We start from the raw sequence: 19,923 nt of genomic DNA on the forward strand, positions 1-19,923 counted from the left end.
TTGGCTGGATTTTCAAACGGGGCGGCATGGTGGAGTGAGTGGTTAGCACGTCTGCCTCCCAATACTGAGGACGCAGGTTCAAGTCCACGCTCCGGCCTTCCTGGCTGGAGTTTGCATGTTCTCCCCGTGCCTGCGTGGGTCTTCTCCGGGTACTCCAGGCTCCTGCATCGTTGTGATGGTAGACATCCACCCAGATAGTGCGTGAAACTTTGTGTGATGGGGCTTGGCTGTAGGCTGTAACTAGTTCATGTTGGAGGAACAAAACCATCTCAAAATACAGTAAACTGTCAATTTTTTTTTTATTTTTATTTTTATTTTATTAATTAAATACACCATAGTGGAGCAAATGTCTCGGAAAATATCACAAATAAATTCATCTCTTTTGTGGGGCATTTAAATGTCGGGAGACTCTACACCACTGAATGACTGACAAGGAGCTTTAGTTCAGTTTTTTTTTTTCAGGTGCTGAAAGGGAGGAGCTTGTTGGGACGACAACAATAACATGCATACTGTACATACAAATACACCAAGTGTGTGTGTGGCCATTGTTTTGACACGCCAGATAAGAAAAAGAAAAACAAAAAATAAAAATCACAATCCCGCCACAACATCAAAATATCATGTTGCTTCAATAGACAACATGACGCCGTGGGAATTTAGGAAAAAAAAAAAAAAAAAAGTCACAATCTCTTCCTGGAGAGTCTCTTTGTTTCGGTGTCCCGCCTCGTTAAGTGCAAGTATCCCGTCCGTCCAGGTTTGGGGGGGAAAAGGTCCACAAAATGTCTGTGGTGAGCATGAGTGGGGGGCTAAAATGAAGGCACACGTCCCTGCTTTCCCGCGTGGCGTCCGTTTAGCACACCTGAAAAAAGGAGAAGAGAGAGCTCAGTCAAGTTTTTATCCTGGATGGGTTGAAAGGAAGGCATAACATACACAACATTAGCATTATCATTAGCATTAGCAAGTAGGGATGTAACGATCACCACAATATTGTGATATGGTGATATTAAAATTGACACATCATATTTGGCATGCTACGATTATTGAAAGCACCACCTCTCCATCAAAAAACATGACTTTTGACCAACTTCAGACAACCACAGCATTATCGTTTTGTGACATTTGGATATCGTTACATCCCTATTAGCAAGCTAGCTCAACACAAGGGAACCTCTAGTTTTTTTTCCTAGTTAGCATGCATGCCACATAGCCTATTTGATAACCATTGTTGCATAGTCATTTTTTTTTTACCCCATGGCAAATACAATGGAGCACTGCCCTCTATTGTACATAGCACGCTCTGCGTTAGCTTTACAATGACCCAGTGTACTTCTATTTTATGTGCGAAGCCAGCTAGAATTATTATTTTTTTAAACATACACAGATAAGGTTAGCTTTACTCAGCTAGCAAAATAACACACCTCTATTTTACATACACCATTAGCTTTAGCCTTACACAGCGCACTTGCATCCAGTTAGCTACGGTGAGCAAGAACAATATTGGCCTTACATACAGTTAGCTAGCACAGCTACAGCACACCCTTTTTTCTATAAGCAGGATTGTCCAAATAGCCAGATAGCATGGCCACAATTCACCTATTTTATATAGTTAGCTTTAGCCAACTAACACAACAACAGTTAGCATTAGCTAGCTAGCTCAGCACCATTCTCTTGTGTACACACCTTTGTTTTACATGCACTTACTGTTAGCATGAAACAGTTAGCATTTGGTGTATCCAGATGACATAATCACATAACACTACTAGTTTCCATCCACAGGTAGCATTAGCCATCTAGTTTGGCGACCTTTCTTAATTGTTCACGATTCCACCAGCTGAACTCCTCCCTCCGACCAGTAGGGGTGAAAGTACTGGAGTCAAAGATGTTGTGGCCTCTGTGTTTATTTAATAATTGTTTGTGTGCTATAATTAAAGCAGCGTGGCCAATATCCACCACCACCACAGTGCACTTTTAGCATCAATAATGCAGCGCATTTCACTACAATGGTTGCGGAGCGCATCAATAAGCAACGAGGCCCCGCTGTTTACCACGACTTAAACAGACGTCCGCAATTAAGCTCCGGAGCGCTTTCAATCGGCGGGCCCCTGAAAAAAGGCCGGTGCGCCGGCAAGGATTTAGAGGCGCGCCGGCAACCGCCGCCGCCGCGAAGCACTCAAGGTGAAACCACAATGCAATTTCTCTTCCTGGCCCGGCCGACGCGATTACATCTGCTGCAGGCGTAATGAGGAACCAGTGCGTCCTTCGCGTATGATTAGCCTTCTGTTTTGCTTTCCCATGGCAAGAGTGCAGATCACGACGCCGATCGCAGCCGAGGTGAGCAGTAGAAAACGGTAAAAGACGCTCATCAATGCGTCATTCATCCGCCACAGGAAATTCAAAATGTGACCTGGATCAAGGTTGTGTTATTAGGCTACCGTTTCATCGTGAATCCTCAAAATTCAAATCAAACATTAACACACTAGAATTTGCCTAAAAATGTCCAACTTCCTGTCCAGTTTCAGCCATGGGTCCCTCACATTTTTTGGTCTGCCCTCTTACAAGAGACATCTACAGTTTTATGTTAATTAGAGAAAATGGTGGGGGCAGAGGCTGTTTTTCAACAGCCTTTCACTTTCTAGGGAGTGCAAAATGGCAGCTCCAAACCAAAATGGCCAACTTCCTGTTCAATTTCAGGCATGTGTCCGTCACTTTCATGTCTTGTTATGATGGACCATTCCACCAAAATGTATGCTAATCAGAGAAACTACGTACAGTTTACACAGTAGCCTGCTCACAGGATGGGAGGAGCAAGATGGCCGCCCTGTGACTTCAGTGGCTTGCGCGGGCGTGTAGAGGCTACGGGCTATCCAGCCATATATTCAGATCAGTGGTTATGATAGACATGTACACCATCTTTTTTTTTTTCCTTTTGAAAGCGGGCGGGGTTGGTGGGCGGGGTCTCACCTTCTGGTCCGGCAGTAGCGGGTTGGTCTGCAGCGAGCTCAAATGTCCGTTGATGAGCGCCGTGGGTCGGTCGTGCTCGCAGAACAGGCTGCCGTTGACGTAGTGGAAGCGGTCGCCTGGGACCAGACGGTTCCGGCAGGTGGAGCACGTGAAACACTGGAGAGACCAAATTACAAAAAAAGAAGAAAAAAAAAGGGGGGTCTTGATGCCTTGGAGCAAAAAAAAACAAAAAAAACATGCCCACCTCCGACTAATGACCTTCAATTGGGGATCCGCTAATGAGGCTCATGAGGGGTTTCCGACTAAAACGGGTCACCTTCATGCACCGGTTTTGACTTCTACGGCTACACAAACTCTTTGGATTATTAATAGATGACATCATCGGCACAGAAACGTCCAAACCTTTTGTTAATAGACCTGCCGAATGGTCCCGCTGATGAGAAGTGCAAATAAGCGTGAGCGAAGTGTTCATTTTGTCCACCAATTTGAAATTTAGTCTCAGTTTTAGTCCAGTTTCAATCACGCTTGTTCGTTTTTAATCATAGTTAGTCCATCCCATCCCGTTTTTATTGAGTTTATTTTTAGTTGACTATAAATCCAGCATTTTAGTCTTTATTCTAGTCTTAGTCATGGCTGGCAACCAGTTCTGGGTGTACCCCGCCTACTGCCCAAAGCCAGCTGGGATAGGCTCCAGCACCCCCTTGTGAGGAGCAAGCGGTTAAGAAAATGGATGGATGATGGATGGATAGTTTTAGTCAACAAAAACTGTCAACGTTTTAGTCTAATTTTAGTTACGACAATCATTTTAGACCGTGTATATTTTTTGGGGGGTCAGCAGATATGTTGAACATTTCAGTTCTAAAACTATTCCACAAAATTTTATCTCATCTTTTTGATGAAAAACAACTTTACAACATAGTCGTTTTTTTTGTTTTTTTTTAACAAAATCAGAAAATTTCCTTCTTGTTTTTGTTCATGAACTAAAATGTCCGTAGATTTTAGTCCAGTTTTTATTCAGTGAAGTTTAGTCCCAGTTTTTGTTTATTAATTACAATTTTCGTCTTGCCAAAAATGTGCGTTGACAAAATAATTTTTGTTTCGTTTTCGTTGACGAAATTAACACTCGCGTGAGCCAATATTGCGGCTCCAGCATGATGTGTCTGTTAAATATATTTTAGATATTTTTTTGTGTGCTGATAAGCACAAATAAGTATCAATTTGAGTTCGCAACGTGAGAGGGTACGTTTAACTACCAACGAAGCTAAATATTCCAATATCACCTTTTTCCCTTAAAATTGCATAAAATTAATGACAACTTTCTATTCTTCTCACTTAATAAATATGCACTTGTTAAATGTACATGTAAAGTTCATTTTTCAAATATTGAATTGAACGTAAACGCGAGTTTTACCTTGAGATGGTAGACGTTGCCCTGCGCCCTCATGACCAGCTCACTGGCGGGTATGGACTGACCGCACGCACTGCATGCACCGCTGTTGCCAAATAATCTGCAGCGGGAAAAAGAAAAGAGGCGGGGTTAATCATTCTGTGAGGTATTCGCAGGAGAGTCTGCAACCGACCAATTAGGTGGTGACGTCAGAAGGGGTTGGTCCTATATCTCAATGGAAAAAATCTCTGCCTTAAATAAAAATAAAGTATCAAGATTTAAACAAATATGGTCTATGTACATAGAATATTTTAATCTCAATTTGGCAACTTAATCCTGCCAAGATTCTGCCTGTTAACGAGAGCCACCACATCGTTACAACTTCTGTTTTCGCTGCTCCTGTATTTGGTATTTTGTATCTGATTGTTTTTATATAGTCAGGAACCTAGTTGCTGCTAGTGGGCTCGAGCATACCACACTATACGACACTATACTCAATAACTCCTTAAGATCTATTTCTAGTGGGCACTAAGCATCAACACTTGGTGTTACTGCATGCTAATTAGTCAATTTTCTTGACGCCGTCCCCTGTGGTCGGGCGGGGGTGGTTCTGCCCCCCCCCCCCGTTGTCTGCTCGGTGGCGGTTGCGTCTTGGCCGCTCCCTGGGCCCCCTGTGGGGTGCGGTGTTGGGGTGCTTCCCCTGGTGCCCGGGGCGGTGCCGTCCCGGCGCGGTCCGCTGCTCCGTGCCCGGCGGCGCGGTTCGGGGTGGGTGGGCCTCCGGTGTGCCCCGTGGTTCCCTCTCCCCTCCCCCTTCCTCCCCCCCGTCGCCTCTCCCTCCTCGCCTCCTCCCGCCCATCCTCCTCTGCCTCCCGGTCCCTTTTCCCTTGTCACCCTCCCTCCTCCTCTCCCTCCCCCGCCTCCTGCCCTGCAGCCGCCCTTTCGCCTTCTTGTCGTCTTCTCCCCGCTTCCCCCGCCCCCCCCCCCTTCCCTGTCTGCCCTGCGGCCCCTCCCCCTCCCTCTCCCTGGGCCTGGGGCTCCCTCCCCGGCCCGGGCGTCGGGCTCCGGGGGCCGGGCGAGGGTTTGGGGCCTGCCCCACTCCGGTATAACTCCTGGCGCCCCGGGCGGGCTCCGGTGGCCGGTGGGCTGTCCGGTAGCCCTGCTGCGCTGGCTGTCCGCCCATTGTGGTGCCGGGTGGATGAGGTGGGGGGCGGCAGGGGGTGGGGGTGCTGGGGGGCGGGCGTGTCACCTACACCCGCCGGGTTGGGTGAGGCCCCGCTGGTCGCTCCTCTTACTCACTTCACTAGCCTGCACTATACACTTTGTAAATATACACATAGGGCACACAACACATTTCTTGGTGGGGTGGGGAAGGGTGGAAACACCGTCTTCACCCTTCAACTCCCCTCCAATTTTAATGCACCTCACGTCCAAGGGGAGGGGTGAGTTGGGGCGGGGAGCCATCAGAGGGGATGGACTGCAGTGCCTGGCAGCGCTGTGGTCCCCCCCATTTGGGTCCCTGCCCCACCACTTTGTCCCTCCATTCCCTTTTTTAATGCACCACACATATACATATTCATTTTTTTGGGGGGGATACGGGTGTGTCGGAGTAGGGGAAATTTTTTCCCTCTGCTCCGACTCACCTGCTCCCAATTTTAATGCACCACACGCACACACTTGTATATACACTGGGTGGGGCCACATTCACGGTGTAAGGGTAGAGCTCGCCAGTCGGCGAGCTGGCGGACTCAGTAACAGGGTTAGGTGTCACTAGTACTCTGGCGTGACGACCGGGGCCTCTCCCCACCGGGCTCGGTGTTCTGGTGTTCCGCCTTCTCCCCTGGTGCTTCCTCCTCTGCTTCCCCCCTCCCGCCGCTGTGCAAATCTCGCGCGGCTGGAGGTGGGGTGGGCACATCTTCCCTCTCTGCGCTGCTGCCCGGTGCCGGTTTCCGGGGGGGGGTGGGGGGTTCTCGCGGGGGGCCGGGTTCGCGGGGGGGGGGTGGCGGCCGTCGGGGGGGGGCGGCTTGTTTGGGGGGGGGGGGGTGTAGGTATGGGTGGGTGGGGGGTTGGGTGCTGGGGGTCGGGGTGTGTTCGGGGGTCTGGGGGTCGGGGGTGGTGGGGCCTGGGTCGTGGTGGATGGCGGGTTTGGGTGGGGTGCGGGGGGGTCGTGGGGGGATGGGGGCTGGGGACCGGTGGGGCGCTGTGGGGGCCCGCTGGGCCTCGTTCTGCGGCCTTGGGCTCGGGGGTGTGGGTGTCTGTTGGTGCTGGTGTCTGTGGTTCTCACTTTGCTTTATCTATCCTTCCCTCCTTCCTCTCTTTAGTTTTTCCTCTGGTCACTTGAGATCTTAATTTATTAGAAGTATGAGGTTTCTGGGGTTGGCATAAGACTCCGGTTTTGTAACCACGCAGGAGGGGTCTTGTTGGTGCTGGACTTCACTTTGATGGATTGGATGTACTGGCTTCTATTGATCTCACTCTGCCTTATCGATCCTTCCCTCCTTCCTCTCTTTAGTTTTTCCTCTGGGCTCTTGAGATCTCGCTAAATTTGCTGGAATTTAGAGGCTTCCGGGGTTGGCGTAAGACTTTGATTTTGTAATCATGGGGAAGGCAGGAAGTGTTTGGTCGGTGCTGGATGTCACTTTGATTTACCTTTCTTTTCTCTTTATTTCTTTTTTTTTCTGACCTTTTCTCTGGTCTCCTGACCATTTAAATCTCACGACTCTGGCAAGATTCTGAAGTACCTGGTTAAGGCGAAGGGTAATGGGATATTTATAAGGTTTTAGGTGAATGAATGAGTATAAATTTATACGTATTTGCACGCACGCAAACGCACGCACACGCACGCACGCAAACGCACACACGCAAACGCACGCACGCACGCAAACGCACACACACACAAAAAAAAAAAAAAAAGAGCAATGATGACAAGACGTTGAATCGGTAAGACTACCGAATGAACAATTCTGAGCTCTTCAAAAAAAAAAAAAAAAAAAAAAAAAAAAAAAAAAAACCCAAAAAAAAAAAAGAAAAAAAAAAAAAAAAGAAGGGGTTGGTCCTGCAAACAGAAACACCTGCAACCCATCTAGGCAGCAATGTCAGGTTGCGGGTATGGTGGTACAAGATATGTAAACTCATTACAACATTGTAACATTCAACTCAATTAAAAAAAAAAATATAAGTTTGACAATCCGCAACCCGTTGAGGCAGAGACGTCGGGTTGACCTTATTAGAAATGTTGGGAGCACTGTGTAAATCATTCCAACATTATAACAAAACGTGTTGTTCCTACTACTAATATTGTATCGACCATGAGCATCTGCAGCCCGTCTAGGCAGCAGCAGCAGCCATTTGGATTGTGTCGAAGACGTACTGTCACAACCCTGCTTTAATAATAAAGCTGGCAGCAAACACAAAAATGTCTTGTCCCTTTGAGTAAAAAAAAAAAAAATGCATGAGAACAGGAGAATCCGCAGCCCGTCTAGGCAGTAGCAGGCATTAGGGAACGTCAATGCTGCTCTGTCACGACGCCGCTTCTCCTCGAAAGCTGCCATTTCTCATCATCGCGACACTGTAACATAAAAATGTGTTGTTGCTACGAGCTAATAATGCGTCGCCGCAGCCCGTCCAGGCGGCTTGCAGCCATTAGGAGCATCTGGAGCGCTCTGTCACTGCCGCGTTTCCATTAGAAAGCTGTAGCTAGTGGGCTTGATGTATCATGTGCACGCGTTAACCTTTTCAATCACGGTGTCAACACTTTAGATTTGCTTCTACTCATCTCTTTTGCCCCCCTTCCATTCACCCCCCCCCCCCCCCCCCCCCAACCTCTCGATAATGAAATGCTTGCTGCGGCTTCCTTTTCTATCTTCCTTCTGAGTCCACAATTTAGATTACTTCATCTCAGCGAGCAGCAAACTGAATGAAATTTCGATTTGAGCAGAAAGTAATTTACTGGGATCTGGAGCCATTTGTCATCATATCTCAGCGGGTGTTTGCTCTATCACGCCACTTTTCCTAAGCAATCAAATAAGAGCGCGGCATCTGACATGCTTCGATGGGAAGGGCGGGAAAAAAAAAGGGGGGGGGGGGAGGACAGAGGGGATCAGATTAACTTGTTTGGCGTAAACACCACAGAAGATGTTTTTTTTTTCTCTCCTATTCGGACATATTGAACGGCTTTTTACGTGAAAGTAATGAGCTAAATCGAGGTTCCGCAACCCGTCTAAAGAGTAAGGAAGAAAAGGGGGGGTTGGCTGGCGGTTGTTTGCAGGGTGGGGGTCTGCTTTCAATAAGACTGCAGCAAATTTAGTCTCGCAGTGATTTGGAAAGGCTCCATCAAAACTCAATTCCACAAACTAATTAACTGGAGGCTGATGGTGACAACGGTGCCAGCTCGGCGCTTTTGCTGGGACAAACGTGACGCAAACGTGTCGGGCCTGGCAGCCTCCCCACCCCCCACCCCCGCCTGCACCCGACAACAACAACTCAAGTGCTTTTGTGCCGCTCGCGTTCAAATAAAAACACGGGTGACGGGACGTCGTCACTTTAAAGAGGACAGGAATGGACTCAAACTAAATTTTTTTTAATAAAAATATGTTACGTACACAAATAGTCTTTTGGTCGCCTGAAAATGACATCACAGCGTATAAGAGCTCAGATAATGCTGCATTCGAGGATGGTCGGAAGTCGGATATATCCAAGTTGTTTTTTCCCAGTTCCGACTTGAAAGCGTTCAAGGTGAAAAGTAAACAACCAAAATGGTGCATCGTGATAAATTGTTTTGTATTTTGGTCCTCAAAATTCAGTTTGACCTCCAGAAAACTTGCCTTCTCGCAATTTTGCTTCTTTTGTTTTGATCTTATTTCATGAGCATTCCATACAGTTCAGTAGTTCACCGTATAATTTCATGCGGGGAGATGGCGGCACACTTATGTCAAATATTTATGAATGAAGAAAGCTGCCTAGTTTTATAAATAGTGTTGTAACCAGTCACGGTCTGTTTACAAATGCGTTCAAGTCTGTCGGTGAAGTCGTGGAGACTGTTTTTTTTTTTCCCCTCCAACTTCGCAAGTGGAATTTCTGAGTTCAAGGGGGAGTTCCTCACCTTGTTCTCGCAAGATGAATTCTCGCGGTATTTGTGAGAATACATCTTGTACCGTTCCCGCTGATATCCGCCGTTCCCGAACCACCAATCACAGAGCGACATTGTGTTTGGGGGCGGGATATGCAACTGTGACGAAACCAGGAAGCCAACGCCAACGCCGCCGGGGCTAATGCAAGGCTTATTATTATTTATATAAAGATCAATATATACTTACAAGGAACTGGTTCAACTGAAGACAGAGCTGTTATTTTTTGAGGGGGGGGCAACTGAGAGGGAATCCACATATGATTGAGGCCTAACTTGGTTCTGACTTGTATTCCCAGCATTTGAGTGTTTGTTTTTTTGTTTTGTTTTTTTTAACACTTGTTATGACAATATTGAACCAGCCCCCCCCCCCAAATAAAAAATGTTGTAGCCTGAACCAAGCAGCTTGAATTGCAAGTGCGCACGTTGAGTGTCAATCCAGCCTAAGAGTCTTGTGTGCGCAATTAAGCGGTCGTCCATATTTGCAGTCGGGCTCTAATGGGCCTCGAGTGCTGCTGAACTCTGGCGCCCGCGTTGACACGCCAACGCCGGGACGACGTAATTAACGTCGAGGGACCCTTTTAATTGCGGCGACGCATCTGTTTAGGCTTCTTATCCCCCCCACCCCCCAAAAACTAAAACATGATCTTGACTGATGTGAGGATTAAATTAAAAAGAAGAAAACACGGCGAGCAGTCTGTCAACAGTGCGGCTGTCAGGTAAACGCCGGGCTCATTCAGTGCTGCCTTTGAGTGGGGTAAAATTACACACACGTGTCCACGCACACACACCGCTCCCCTCACACGCAGTCCATTAAAAAGGCTTCTGTGCATCAGCGGCCAAAGCACCTTAAAAGCATGAGGCCATATTGAAACTGAAGCGCGGCTTTGCATAATGGCAGAAGGTGCATTAGAGTGAGTGGGGGGGGGGGTAATATGTGTGCTGTGCACGTGTTTTTTTTTTTTGGGAGGACGGCGGACGGCCAAATTACACGCGGTTAATTCAGAGTAACAGATCGGGCCCCCACCGAGCGAGTGCAAGGCCCTCGGAATTAATTCCGTTATGACAAATCAAGATAAACGCTCGCGCTAAATTGCGCGGCCATTTAATTAATTTCCCCGAGATCGCGCGCTCGCCGGGGCTCTAATAGTTCACGTCGCGCCGCCGCTGTCATGGCGCTCGAGCAGGCAGCCTTCAGAGTGATATTAAATAACCAACTATTAGATTTACCTCGCACGTTCCGTTGGAAAAGTGCCATTTAATTACCTCGGCTTATTCAATTAAGCGGTGGGTGTGGGTGGGGGTTGGGGGCTCTCCCCCGAATCCTGGAGCAAATTAATTCCCTCGGAGACAGAAGACGTCACAACATTCCCAAAAATTCGATTGTGGTGGCTGTTGATGGGCTTCCAGACTGATTTGAACACATTTCGCTGGAATGCCAAAACATTTTGCAATCAGCACATACGCCAGCGCTAACGTTAGCATCGAGCAAGACGAGTTTGTCCCAGTAATGGCTGCAAGAAATCAATCATCCAATCCTTTGATATTTGATATTTCAGTATCAATTTTTTTTTTTTAGTATCAATTCATTGATATTGAAATATTGCTACTTTAATGATGAATTAGGGATAACTTGATACTGACAAGCAGATTGAAACGGGTGGAACGAAAACAGATTTGAATTGTAAAATCATATTTGATTTTAAAGCTGCGAGTGCATCGGTACACGGACTAACGACTTGGTCTCAACAGAGTTTTAAATCGGACGATAACCCAATCAAAAAATCGGTTTGTCGCTGATCAACTCGTTTCTTTAAATTGACTTCAACAGTTTGGACTTTGGAAAGCTCTTACATGTTCCATGTTAATCAAAGAAAAAAATAAAATAATACACTTTTTCTTGAGTCTTTCATAAGTCTCTTGGAACGAATCGTAACATATCGTATCCAATCGTATTTCCACTGAATCGAACCAAATCGTTCAACTTTCAAATGGGCCGTCATGAATCATATCGCACCCCAGGTATCGAGATCAGCATCAAATACTCTTTTATTGGAGGGACGCACACCCCAACTGAAAAATTTAGCATGAAATATCAAGCCTATGACACTAAAATATTGTTCCCACATACCTAAATATTAACAGTTTGATGGTGAAGTCCTGATATTTGACAGTGAAACATGAATACGGACGTACCATGACTTGGGTACGGAAACATTGATTCTTTAAAACTGAACTATCAATACTTCGATCCAGAAATATCGGCACTCTGATACTGAAAAGCAGACCCAGAAGTATTGATTCTTTGATATTGACAAACTGATAAATGAATACTGATATTCTGTTGATGAGAAATTGATACTGAAATATTGATACTTCATAGAGATAATTTAATAGTGAAACTTTGATCCTTTGCTACTTTTGTTTCACTTCACGGATGAAACGGGAAATCGTCATTCTCAGTTGATGCCGGTTAAAACCCAAGCGAGTCGTAGAAAAGAAGCATTACTGTCCCTTTAAGATGAGCGAGAGACGAGCGTTTGAAAGAAAGAAAGAAAAAAAAAAAAAAGCAGCATCAAATGGCCTTGGCAATAATCCGTCCTCACTATCTGCCTTTCTCTGCTGCTCCCTCTCAAAAGCCAATTTGCTTAATTAAATGTTTTGTTTGCCCGCGCGCCTCTCATTCATTTCGGACACGTCAGGCAGCGCGCGAGCGGATACAAGCCAGGGAGCAGATCTCATTAGATAAAACCCATCAGGACTAAAAGGAAATGGAGGGGGGAGGGGGTGGGGGGGGGTGCGGCTATAATTAAAGCATTTAATTGTGTAGACTCACTGTCAGATGCCCGCTTTATCGCCACGGAGATCTCACGCTTCCATCACATGCGTTTTTGCTTTCTTTCAGCGGGGCTACCGGTGCAAAAGGTGGATCCAAACGCGGCTCCTGATTTAACTTTCATGACGTCAAATGATCAGTCGAGTGTCCCGTTGACTCCACTTCATGTGCTCATAACTGTCGTACGTACGTACGTGGCCATCAAGTGCTCACTTGATAAATTCCAAACACAAGCACGGATGCACACAACACTGCGTCGCGACCACATGTTTCGAACGCCAATTTTAAGACGGCGTGCACGCTTTTCAAGCCCGCACACTTGAAATCATGCGGCCAACCGGTTGGTGCTGCTGTTTTGGTGAGCAACGCAACGCAAGGTGTTGACGCATACAACACTGTGGAGCGATCACACTTCAGAGTAGGGGTGGGAAACTCCTCACAATACGATACGATATGCGATACAAGGCTCGCCATAACGATTATCTCACGATACCGCGATTATCGATATATTGGTCAGGTAATAAATCCACGATAGTCTACAATAAAAACTACTCAAGACATAAACAGATGTTTGTTTGTTTTTCAATGAGAAAATATTTTTTTTGTACCATCACTGAAATGCAATATTAAAAGATACGTTGATTGATATTGATTGAAGATACTTTTTTTTTTTTCATCAAAAAGTATGCAAAACTGAGTCAGTTGCTGGACAGAAAAACAAGTAAAAAGTAAGCTCATGAATCTTCTTCACCTGAACACTTCCATGAGGTTCTCCCCCTAGTGGCCCAACCAAGTAATTGCTCAATAAGTCATGAACAATGGAGCAGTTGTTGTGGCTGTATATTAACTACAAATATCGTGATACTTGTGTAGGCGTATCGATAACATATAGGGAGACAAAGTATCACGATTTATCACGTTACCGATACATCATCACACTCCTACTTCAGAGTCTAGCAAAACGCTTATTATTGCTAGCATAATGCGAGAGATTTCAGGCTCAATCCTTTCACCAAGTCTGTGACTGTTCGCAGTGCTGCTGTTTTGGTTCGCGATCGGGCTGGAGCGGGTTCAGCATTCGCCTCTTTGAACATCCTATCTACGCAGGCGGCAAACCAAATGAAACTTTTAAGTCACACGTACGTGTTGGCACCCAAGACAAATTTGGTGTTGTGCCGCAAACCCAAAAAGCGTTGAAATAATCCAAACATGATCGCGAGCTTGTAATTTGTCTCGTCTCCGTGCAAGCAGATGAGTATCGAGACAAAACGCTTTGTTTGTCTCCCTCGCTTTCAAATATCATATCGGCATGATTTATTGGACTCTTATTTTAGCTCGGAGGGAATAAAGTGAACTCGCAGGAGTTTGATGCGACCGCGTCAACAGCAAGAATGCAAAAAGTGAAATACAATTTGCTTCCATTGTGCGGCTTATGGACACGTTGGTCAGCCAAGAAAAATGTTTGTTTAGGGAGCTAAATATTTTTATTGATCTTTTTTTTTTTTTTTTTTTTTTTTTTTTTAAGAAGGCAAAGACATTTTTCTGAACCAAAAGCAACTTCAAGCTGGCAACTGTTGCGGTGAGTGCTGCTGTTTTGGCTAGCAACATCACTTAGGCATAAAGGCACACGTGATGACATGAGTTGAATGATCTGTCTGAACATCGCTCAAGACTCTTGCCGCTTACCCAGTTTAATCCAATACTTTTTTTTACACGCCTCAACGGGTGCTGCTGTTTTGGTTAGCACATAAGCACAGACACATCTAACACTGTGGAGCGACCACACATCAGAGTCGATTGAATCTCCGTGTGCTGCCAAACATGCTTAGTGCTTAATCGATTTCATCGGAGGGAATGTCTCCAGACTGTGGTCGACACTGCTGTTTGAGTTAGCAACATCACAACATTGTGGAGCGGCCGCACATCAGTCACGTGTTCCGGATATTCTCTTTCAGCACAATTTGTGGGATTTCTGTGCATTTTTTTTTTTTTTTTTTACCTGATGTAGTCGTTCCGGCAGAGGATCATGCCGCTCTTGGTGTAGCAGGAAGTGCCGATCTCGCCCAGCTGCGCCTGGCAGCACGAGCACTTGAGGCAGCGACTGTGCCAGTAGCCGTCCATAGCGTACAAGAGGAAGCGGTCGGCGATTTTCCCACCGCAGCCGGCGCAACGTTTCCACGGCAGCGGGCCGGAGGACATCGATGGCGGCTGCTGCTGCTGCTGGCCGTTTCCTCCGGGATTCACCATCGTTCCTAGGAGGAAAAAAAACAAAAACAAAACACAGCATGTGCCAACTGATACTTCATGTGACAGGACGCCACAGAATTTAAACATGGGCGCACACAACATTGTGTGAGCGTCTAGTGAAAAACTAATTGTCACTCAAGATGGCCTCTATGCATATTGGTGAAAAACATGCTGACTATCAAGTCACAGACAGCCGCTAATTGCAACAAACATGGACATAAACAACATTGTGGGGCGACCACATGTCAAGAGTCTAATAAAAGAAAGAAACAACACGTGATGATAACTATACAGGACTACTAAGTGGCGTAGCTCACCAATCAAACCATGAACATAAACATTGTGGAGTGACCACATATCAAGAGAGTACTCCCAAAATGTGAGTGTATGTTGGAAAAAACAAAGCAAAATGTCAACAAGTGAGTCAAATCAGGCTTACTGAACGTGTTGCATACCGTCACTCCCTGGAACATACTCATTATGTACTTAACATTGTGGAGCAACTAAGAGTCTATTAGAAAAAAGCAAGTATTTGGGAGAAAATAAGTGATACGGCAAGATGTGAAAACTGTCAAGAAGTAAGGCAAACTGAGTAGAACCAACTAGTGCCGTAGCTCCAGGAACATAATCACGGGCATAAACATTGTGGAGCCACCAAATGTCAAAGTCTACTAAAAATTGGACACTACTACCCGTAGTTTACTAGAAATCGGGAGAAACGAAGAGAAACATCAAGAATCAAAGCAATCATGGTAGAACTAGCAAGTCACTGGAAGATAAACATTGATGTGCAACATTGTGGAACAACCATACGTCTGAGTCTACTAGACAAAAAGGAACTTTTTATTTTTTAATGTTGACCGAATGGTGATAAAGTCATGCCACTCTCGGAACATAAACATGCATGCACGCAACATTGTGGAGTGACCATGTGTCTTGAGTCTACTAGAAAGAGTAAAATATTTTTAAATATTTGGAAGAAACAAAAGCCAAAAAAATAAATAAAACAAGATATGCGGATAACGGCACCCAACTAATGAGTGGGATTAACTCTATAACATAAACATACAACATTGTGGAGCGACTATGTCAAGAGTCTGGGAAAATGGAACATTTTGGCAAAACATAACTATTTCAGAATGGATGGGACAAATGCGTGGCGTAGCGCCCTTGAACATAAACATGCACAGACACAATACTGTGGAGTGACCGCATGTTAGAGAGGGCAGCAAAAAGGGGCTGGCTACTTTGGAGAGCTAAACTGAAACTTCAACAATTCAGACAAGATTGGGCGTGACAAATAAGTGGTGGAGCTCCCTAGAGCATTAACATGGATGTACCCACATTGTGGAGCGACCATCAGAGTGTTAATTTTTGCTGAAGATGCCCGAACCATTCATCGTCCCTTCTTCACCATAACAAAATGTGAAGGATGGCGAGTCCTGGTACCTTTGTTTTGTTTCCTTCTTGGGAAAAGTGAGGCATCTATTTGGAGGTTGGGACTCCACAGCTGTCATTGTTACATTTCAAAAGAATACTTTTTTGTTGTTTTGTTTGTTTCCTGCAAGGAATATGCAAGGCATCTAATTGAGGGAGGCGTTCGGTCTTCAAAATGACGAATAACCTCCTCGCTGTATCATTCCTCAGTGGTACGACCATCGTTTGCCATCCTTCGCCGGAAAAACAAGACCTGCTTTGCTTTGATTGTTTTTTTTCAACTCCTGGGAAAAGTGAGGCGTTTATTAGAGGGAGGGTGTTTGTCATATCTGACCTTCTTCAGCTCGACATCCTTCATCATTACTCTTCCAAAATGACGTCTTGAATAAGTTTCTGCCAAGCGTTTTTACGTCAAGCATCCATTAAAATGTCATTGAAAAGTGTAATCGCATCCGATTTGGCGAGGCAGCCAAATCTTTTGCTAAAGGCAGGTAGGCTAATTGGGTCTGGGGAAGGGGATGGGGGGGGGGCTGTGGGGAGTGGAGGCTTGGGGTGGGGTGGGGGTCCATTCACTAAGCCATTAGCGATGGCTCTTAGGGACAAAGCAGGCAGCCTACCTTTAGAGCTGATTACATCTGAGGAAGAGGAGGATGAAGGAGGCGACCTGAAAGTGACTCCCCGAGTAAACAACACGCAGCCGTCGTCAAGTTTCACACAGAGGACGACGGCGGAGCCGAGTGGAGCCTTTTAACTTCACTCAGGTAATTACACAAGCCGGACAATTTTGAAGAGAGCGAGAGATAAGATCGGCCTACAGTCAAGTGCGTCATTTTGTCGAAAAACGTCATGCTAGCAAACATAAGCTAGCATACTTTCAAAAACAAAAAAAGTTCGCTCCCCACCCCGCCCCCCCAAAAAATGCTGTCAACCACGTTTAAACATTCTCTAATTCAAAAACAACAAAATAAACTTACCTAGTTTTAAGTGTTGTGACCAAAAAAAGACAAAAGGTCCAAAAAGTGCTTGTCGGTTAAGTTTAAATAGAAAAAAAGAAGTTTTTTGTTTAGTATTTCCACAGTTTTACAGCCTCGGCGTTCGGTTGTGGTGGGAACACGCGGGGTCCATGGCGGAAGCGAGCTCGGAGGTCTGCCGCATCGCCGTAAGGTCCTCACACCGAGCGCAGCGTGCCTTCGACGGGGTTGCGAAGTGCGGAGGGTGCCGCTGATGTTTCTCTCTCCAGGCCGGAGCTCCTGCGCCTCGCGTTCTTCGTGTCTCTGACGAGGAAACGAGCCCCTGGAGTGTAGAAATGACTTCTGCCTGCGTGACGACACACGACGCTGCAGCCAATCGAGGCCAAGATAGTGGGAATGGCGGGAGGGGGTTAGAGACATCCAGCCAATCAAAGCGAGGGGGAGAGAGCGAGGACTGAGGGATGTAGAGAGAGGCGGTCGTGAGAGCACCCAAACCTTGCAAAATACTGAAATGTAACACGATTGTTAATATTGTTGTCGATTCATATTTGATTAATATCTACATTTAACACTAGTCTTTTATTATATTCCCCATATTTTCATTCTCAATGGAAACGTACAGAGTAGAATGCATTAGTAGCCTCACGCCTGACTTTAATTACCTGACATTCCAGGAGGCTGCAACATACCAAGTCCTGGCACGCAGCAACGTCAATTCTTATTTACGTAGAGTGGCGCCATCGTCTGGCACAGACAGTAATTGCGGCGAGGCGCTTGGCTGTCATTTGTGACCTCACTGCAATGTCAGTCGTTGGTTTTAAAGAAGATAAAGACTGGTTCGGGGGAGGAAGAGACATTACTACAAACTTACCGACACAAGCAAACTTAGCCAAGAATAACATAGAACTGCAGCATACTACATAAAAATCTCCTTTATAACGAGAAACAACACCAGTCCGGAGGTTGGTTTAATAAAGGAAAGAACAAGAAGACTGGTTAAGGTGGAATAACAAAACCGACTGGTTTAAGTGTTGTTTTTAGGGACAAACAACACCAGTTCCTGGTTTGGACTGCCAAGGATCCAAATGTTTCAGGTGTTGAAGAAGACTACTCGTTTAGTTTAGTTAGCGCCCTCATACTGATCAGTGTAGTCTTCAATTATGTTCATCTCTATTACAGAAGAACAATTCCAGACAAAATGTAGACTGTACATCCATCCATTATCCAAAGCACACATCACAAATGTAAATAATGTGGAGGACAAATACAGCTCTTCTTCTCTCCCTCCTCCTGACCACAACTTCGTGCACCTTGAGACCACCAACAGGCAGCTAGTGGAACAGCAAGTGGCCAATATAAGGACTGTAAAAGCGTTTGTTGGGAGGTAGATGACTGGTTCAGGAGAAAAAAGGTTTTAGGGGAGAAGATAATTGATTTAGCTTTTGGAAGAAGAAGAAGGAGACCTTGGGGAAGTGTCCCAGCATCACAAAATTGACCATCTCCTTTCTCCGCTGGGATCTTTGAAGTCCTGTGGCACTTTTTTTTTTTCCTTCCCCCAAGCAGCTGCACCATGAAACAGATTAAAAGGCACCAGCAAACAATATGGCGGAGCCGGCCTCAGATGTTTGGATGCTCCCCACAGGGCTGATCTCACCCCGGTGAAAAGAAACCGCGGCGCTTCGTAATGAAGACGCTCGTCCTGCCGGGGGGAGGACGGAAGAAAAAGAGAATTTTCATGGTGGTGGTAAAGCTTCAGATTGGAGTCGTGTTCTGTTCCGGCTTCAATCGGGGGCTGACCAAACAACCGTTTCAATCTCCTCCCTCGTTCATTTTAAATGCGAACATCAACAAAGTGAGATTTTTTGCGATTGCACTGGCGAATACTTAAGTCTGTTTCCTTACAGATGTCCAGAAAACTTGAGGAATTCAAGACTTTCCCCCCGCCCCTTCTATGTTGTAACCATCCTATGTCTACATGCTAACGTAAATGTTTAGCTTAGCATCAAAACATGTACCAAGCAAAACTCGACAAACCGGATTCGGCTGCGTTGTCGGGTGTGGGCCTTAAACCAACAGGAGCTGAGTTTGAGGAAAAAACTGGATTGTACACTAAGTTTTAGACAATTTCATCAAGCATTGGTTTCAGGAAATATGGATGTTGCTTAAGGTGGTGACACTAGTCTTATTTGCTAATTTTGTGTGTGTGAAGAAAAGACTGGTTCAGGGACCAAAAACTCTTGTTCAGGTGCTAGTTTTAAAGAAGAAGACAAAGAGATGATGACTTTTTAGAGAGCGAACGCTCAACCTTCTCCAAACAAATCTCCCTGACCTCACCGTCTTCGCCCTCCTCTTCCTCCCGCCCTCGCAGCGACGTGCCGTAATTATTTAGTTACAAAAAAAAAAGAAAGAAAGAAAGAGGCACAGAAGAAGACCACTCAGAGTAATTCCTCTCTGCTCTGTGTTATGAGAAGCTCATTAAAACAAGCTGGGAACAAAAACAAAGCTTTTTTTTTTCCCTGCGAGCACCCCCTCCCTCTTTTCAGACTCATCTCGTCATTTCCCTCTGTTTTAATCATTGAAATCAATTAATCATCGCACGCTGAAAAAAAAAAAAAAAAAAAAGATATTCGGCACCATCTTTCTGCCGTGTTTTTGTTTCGCCTGATGAGATTGTCAAGAGAGCTCCGGAGCAAAGTGGGGCTCGCCGTCGCCTGCTTGCCAAAGGGGAAATCAGCTCGGCGCAGCAGCGTCTCCGCAGAGCTCCAGGAATAATAAAACAATTAAAGTGGAGGAAAAGATTGTCTTTATACATCTGATGTCTTTCCAATGAGGCCGGGGGCATCTCATAATGAACATGTTTTGTCATGTAAAACCCACCTGGCACATTCAAAGTCCCTGGATAACTTTCCCTACGGGCGCCACTCACTTTTGGACTTTTGTTCAGTCAAATCAAAACAACGCA

The 19,923-nt window shown here is 45.7% G+C and overlaps 1 protein-coding gene across 1 annotated transcript; it reads right to left on the reverse strand.

The window, feature by feature from the left end:
• Positions 1 to 275: 275 nt before the first annotated feature.
• LOC144026824 (LIM domain transcription factor LMO4) lies at positions 276 to 17,761 on the reverse strand. Its single transcript, XM_077533846.1, has 5 exons — positions 17,624 to 17,761; positions 14,306 to 14,558; positions 4,373 to 4,469; positions 2,962 to 3,117; positions 276 to 859 (listed from the first exon to the last, which is right to left on the reverse strand). The coding sequence occupies exons 1-5, from the start codon at positions 17,646 to 17,648 to the stop codon at positions 851 to 853; spliced, it is 540 nt and encodes a 179-aa protein (XP_077389972.1). The 5' UTR covers positions 17,649 to 17,761; the 3' UTR covers positions 276 to 850.
• Positions 17,762 to 19,923: the final 2,162 nt, after the last annotated feature.

The sequence above is a fragment of the Festucalex cinctus genome, chromosome 10 (assembly GCF_051991245.1).
Source record: "Festucalex cinctus isolate MCC-2025b chromosome 10, RoL_Fcin_1.0, whole genome shotgun sequence".
Classification (NCBI taxonomy): domain Eukaryota; kingdom Metazoa; phylum Chordata; class Actinopteri; order Syngnathiformes; family Syngnathidae; genus Festucalex; species Festucalex cinctus.

Bases quoted from the DNA above. Each gene is read 5' to 3' on its own strand.
- LOC144026824 (XM_077533846.1), bottom strand. From the start codon at position 17,648: ATGTTGCAGCCTCCTGGAATGTCAG. The intron at 14,559-17,623 runs GTAATTAAAGTC...TTTTCCTCCTAG, and splicing joins GCAGCCTCCTGGAATGTCAG to GAACGATGGTGAATCCCGGA. The intron at 4,470-14,305 runs GTAAAAAAAAAA...TTCCCGCTGCAG, and splicing joins TGCCGGAACGACTACATCAG to ATTATTTGGCAACAGCGGTG.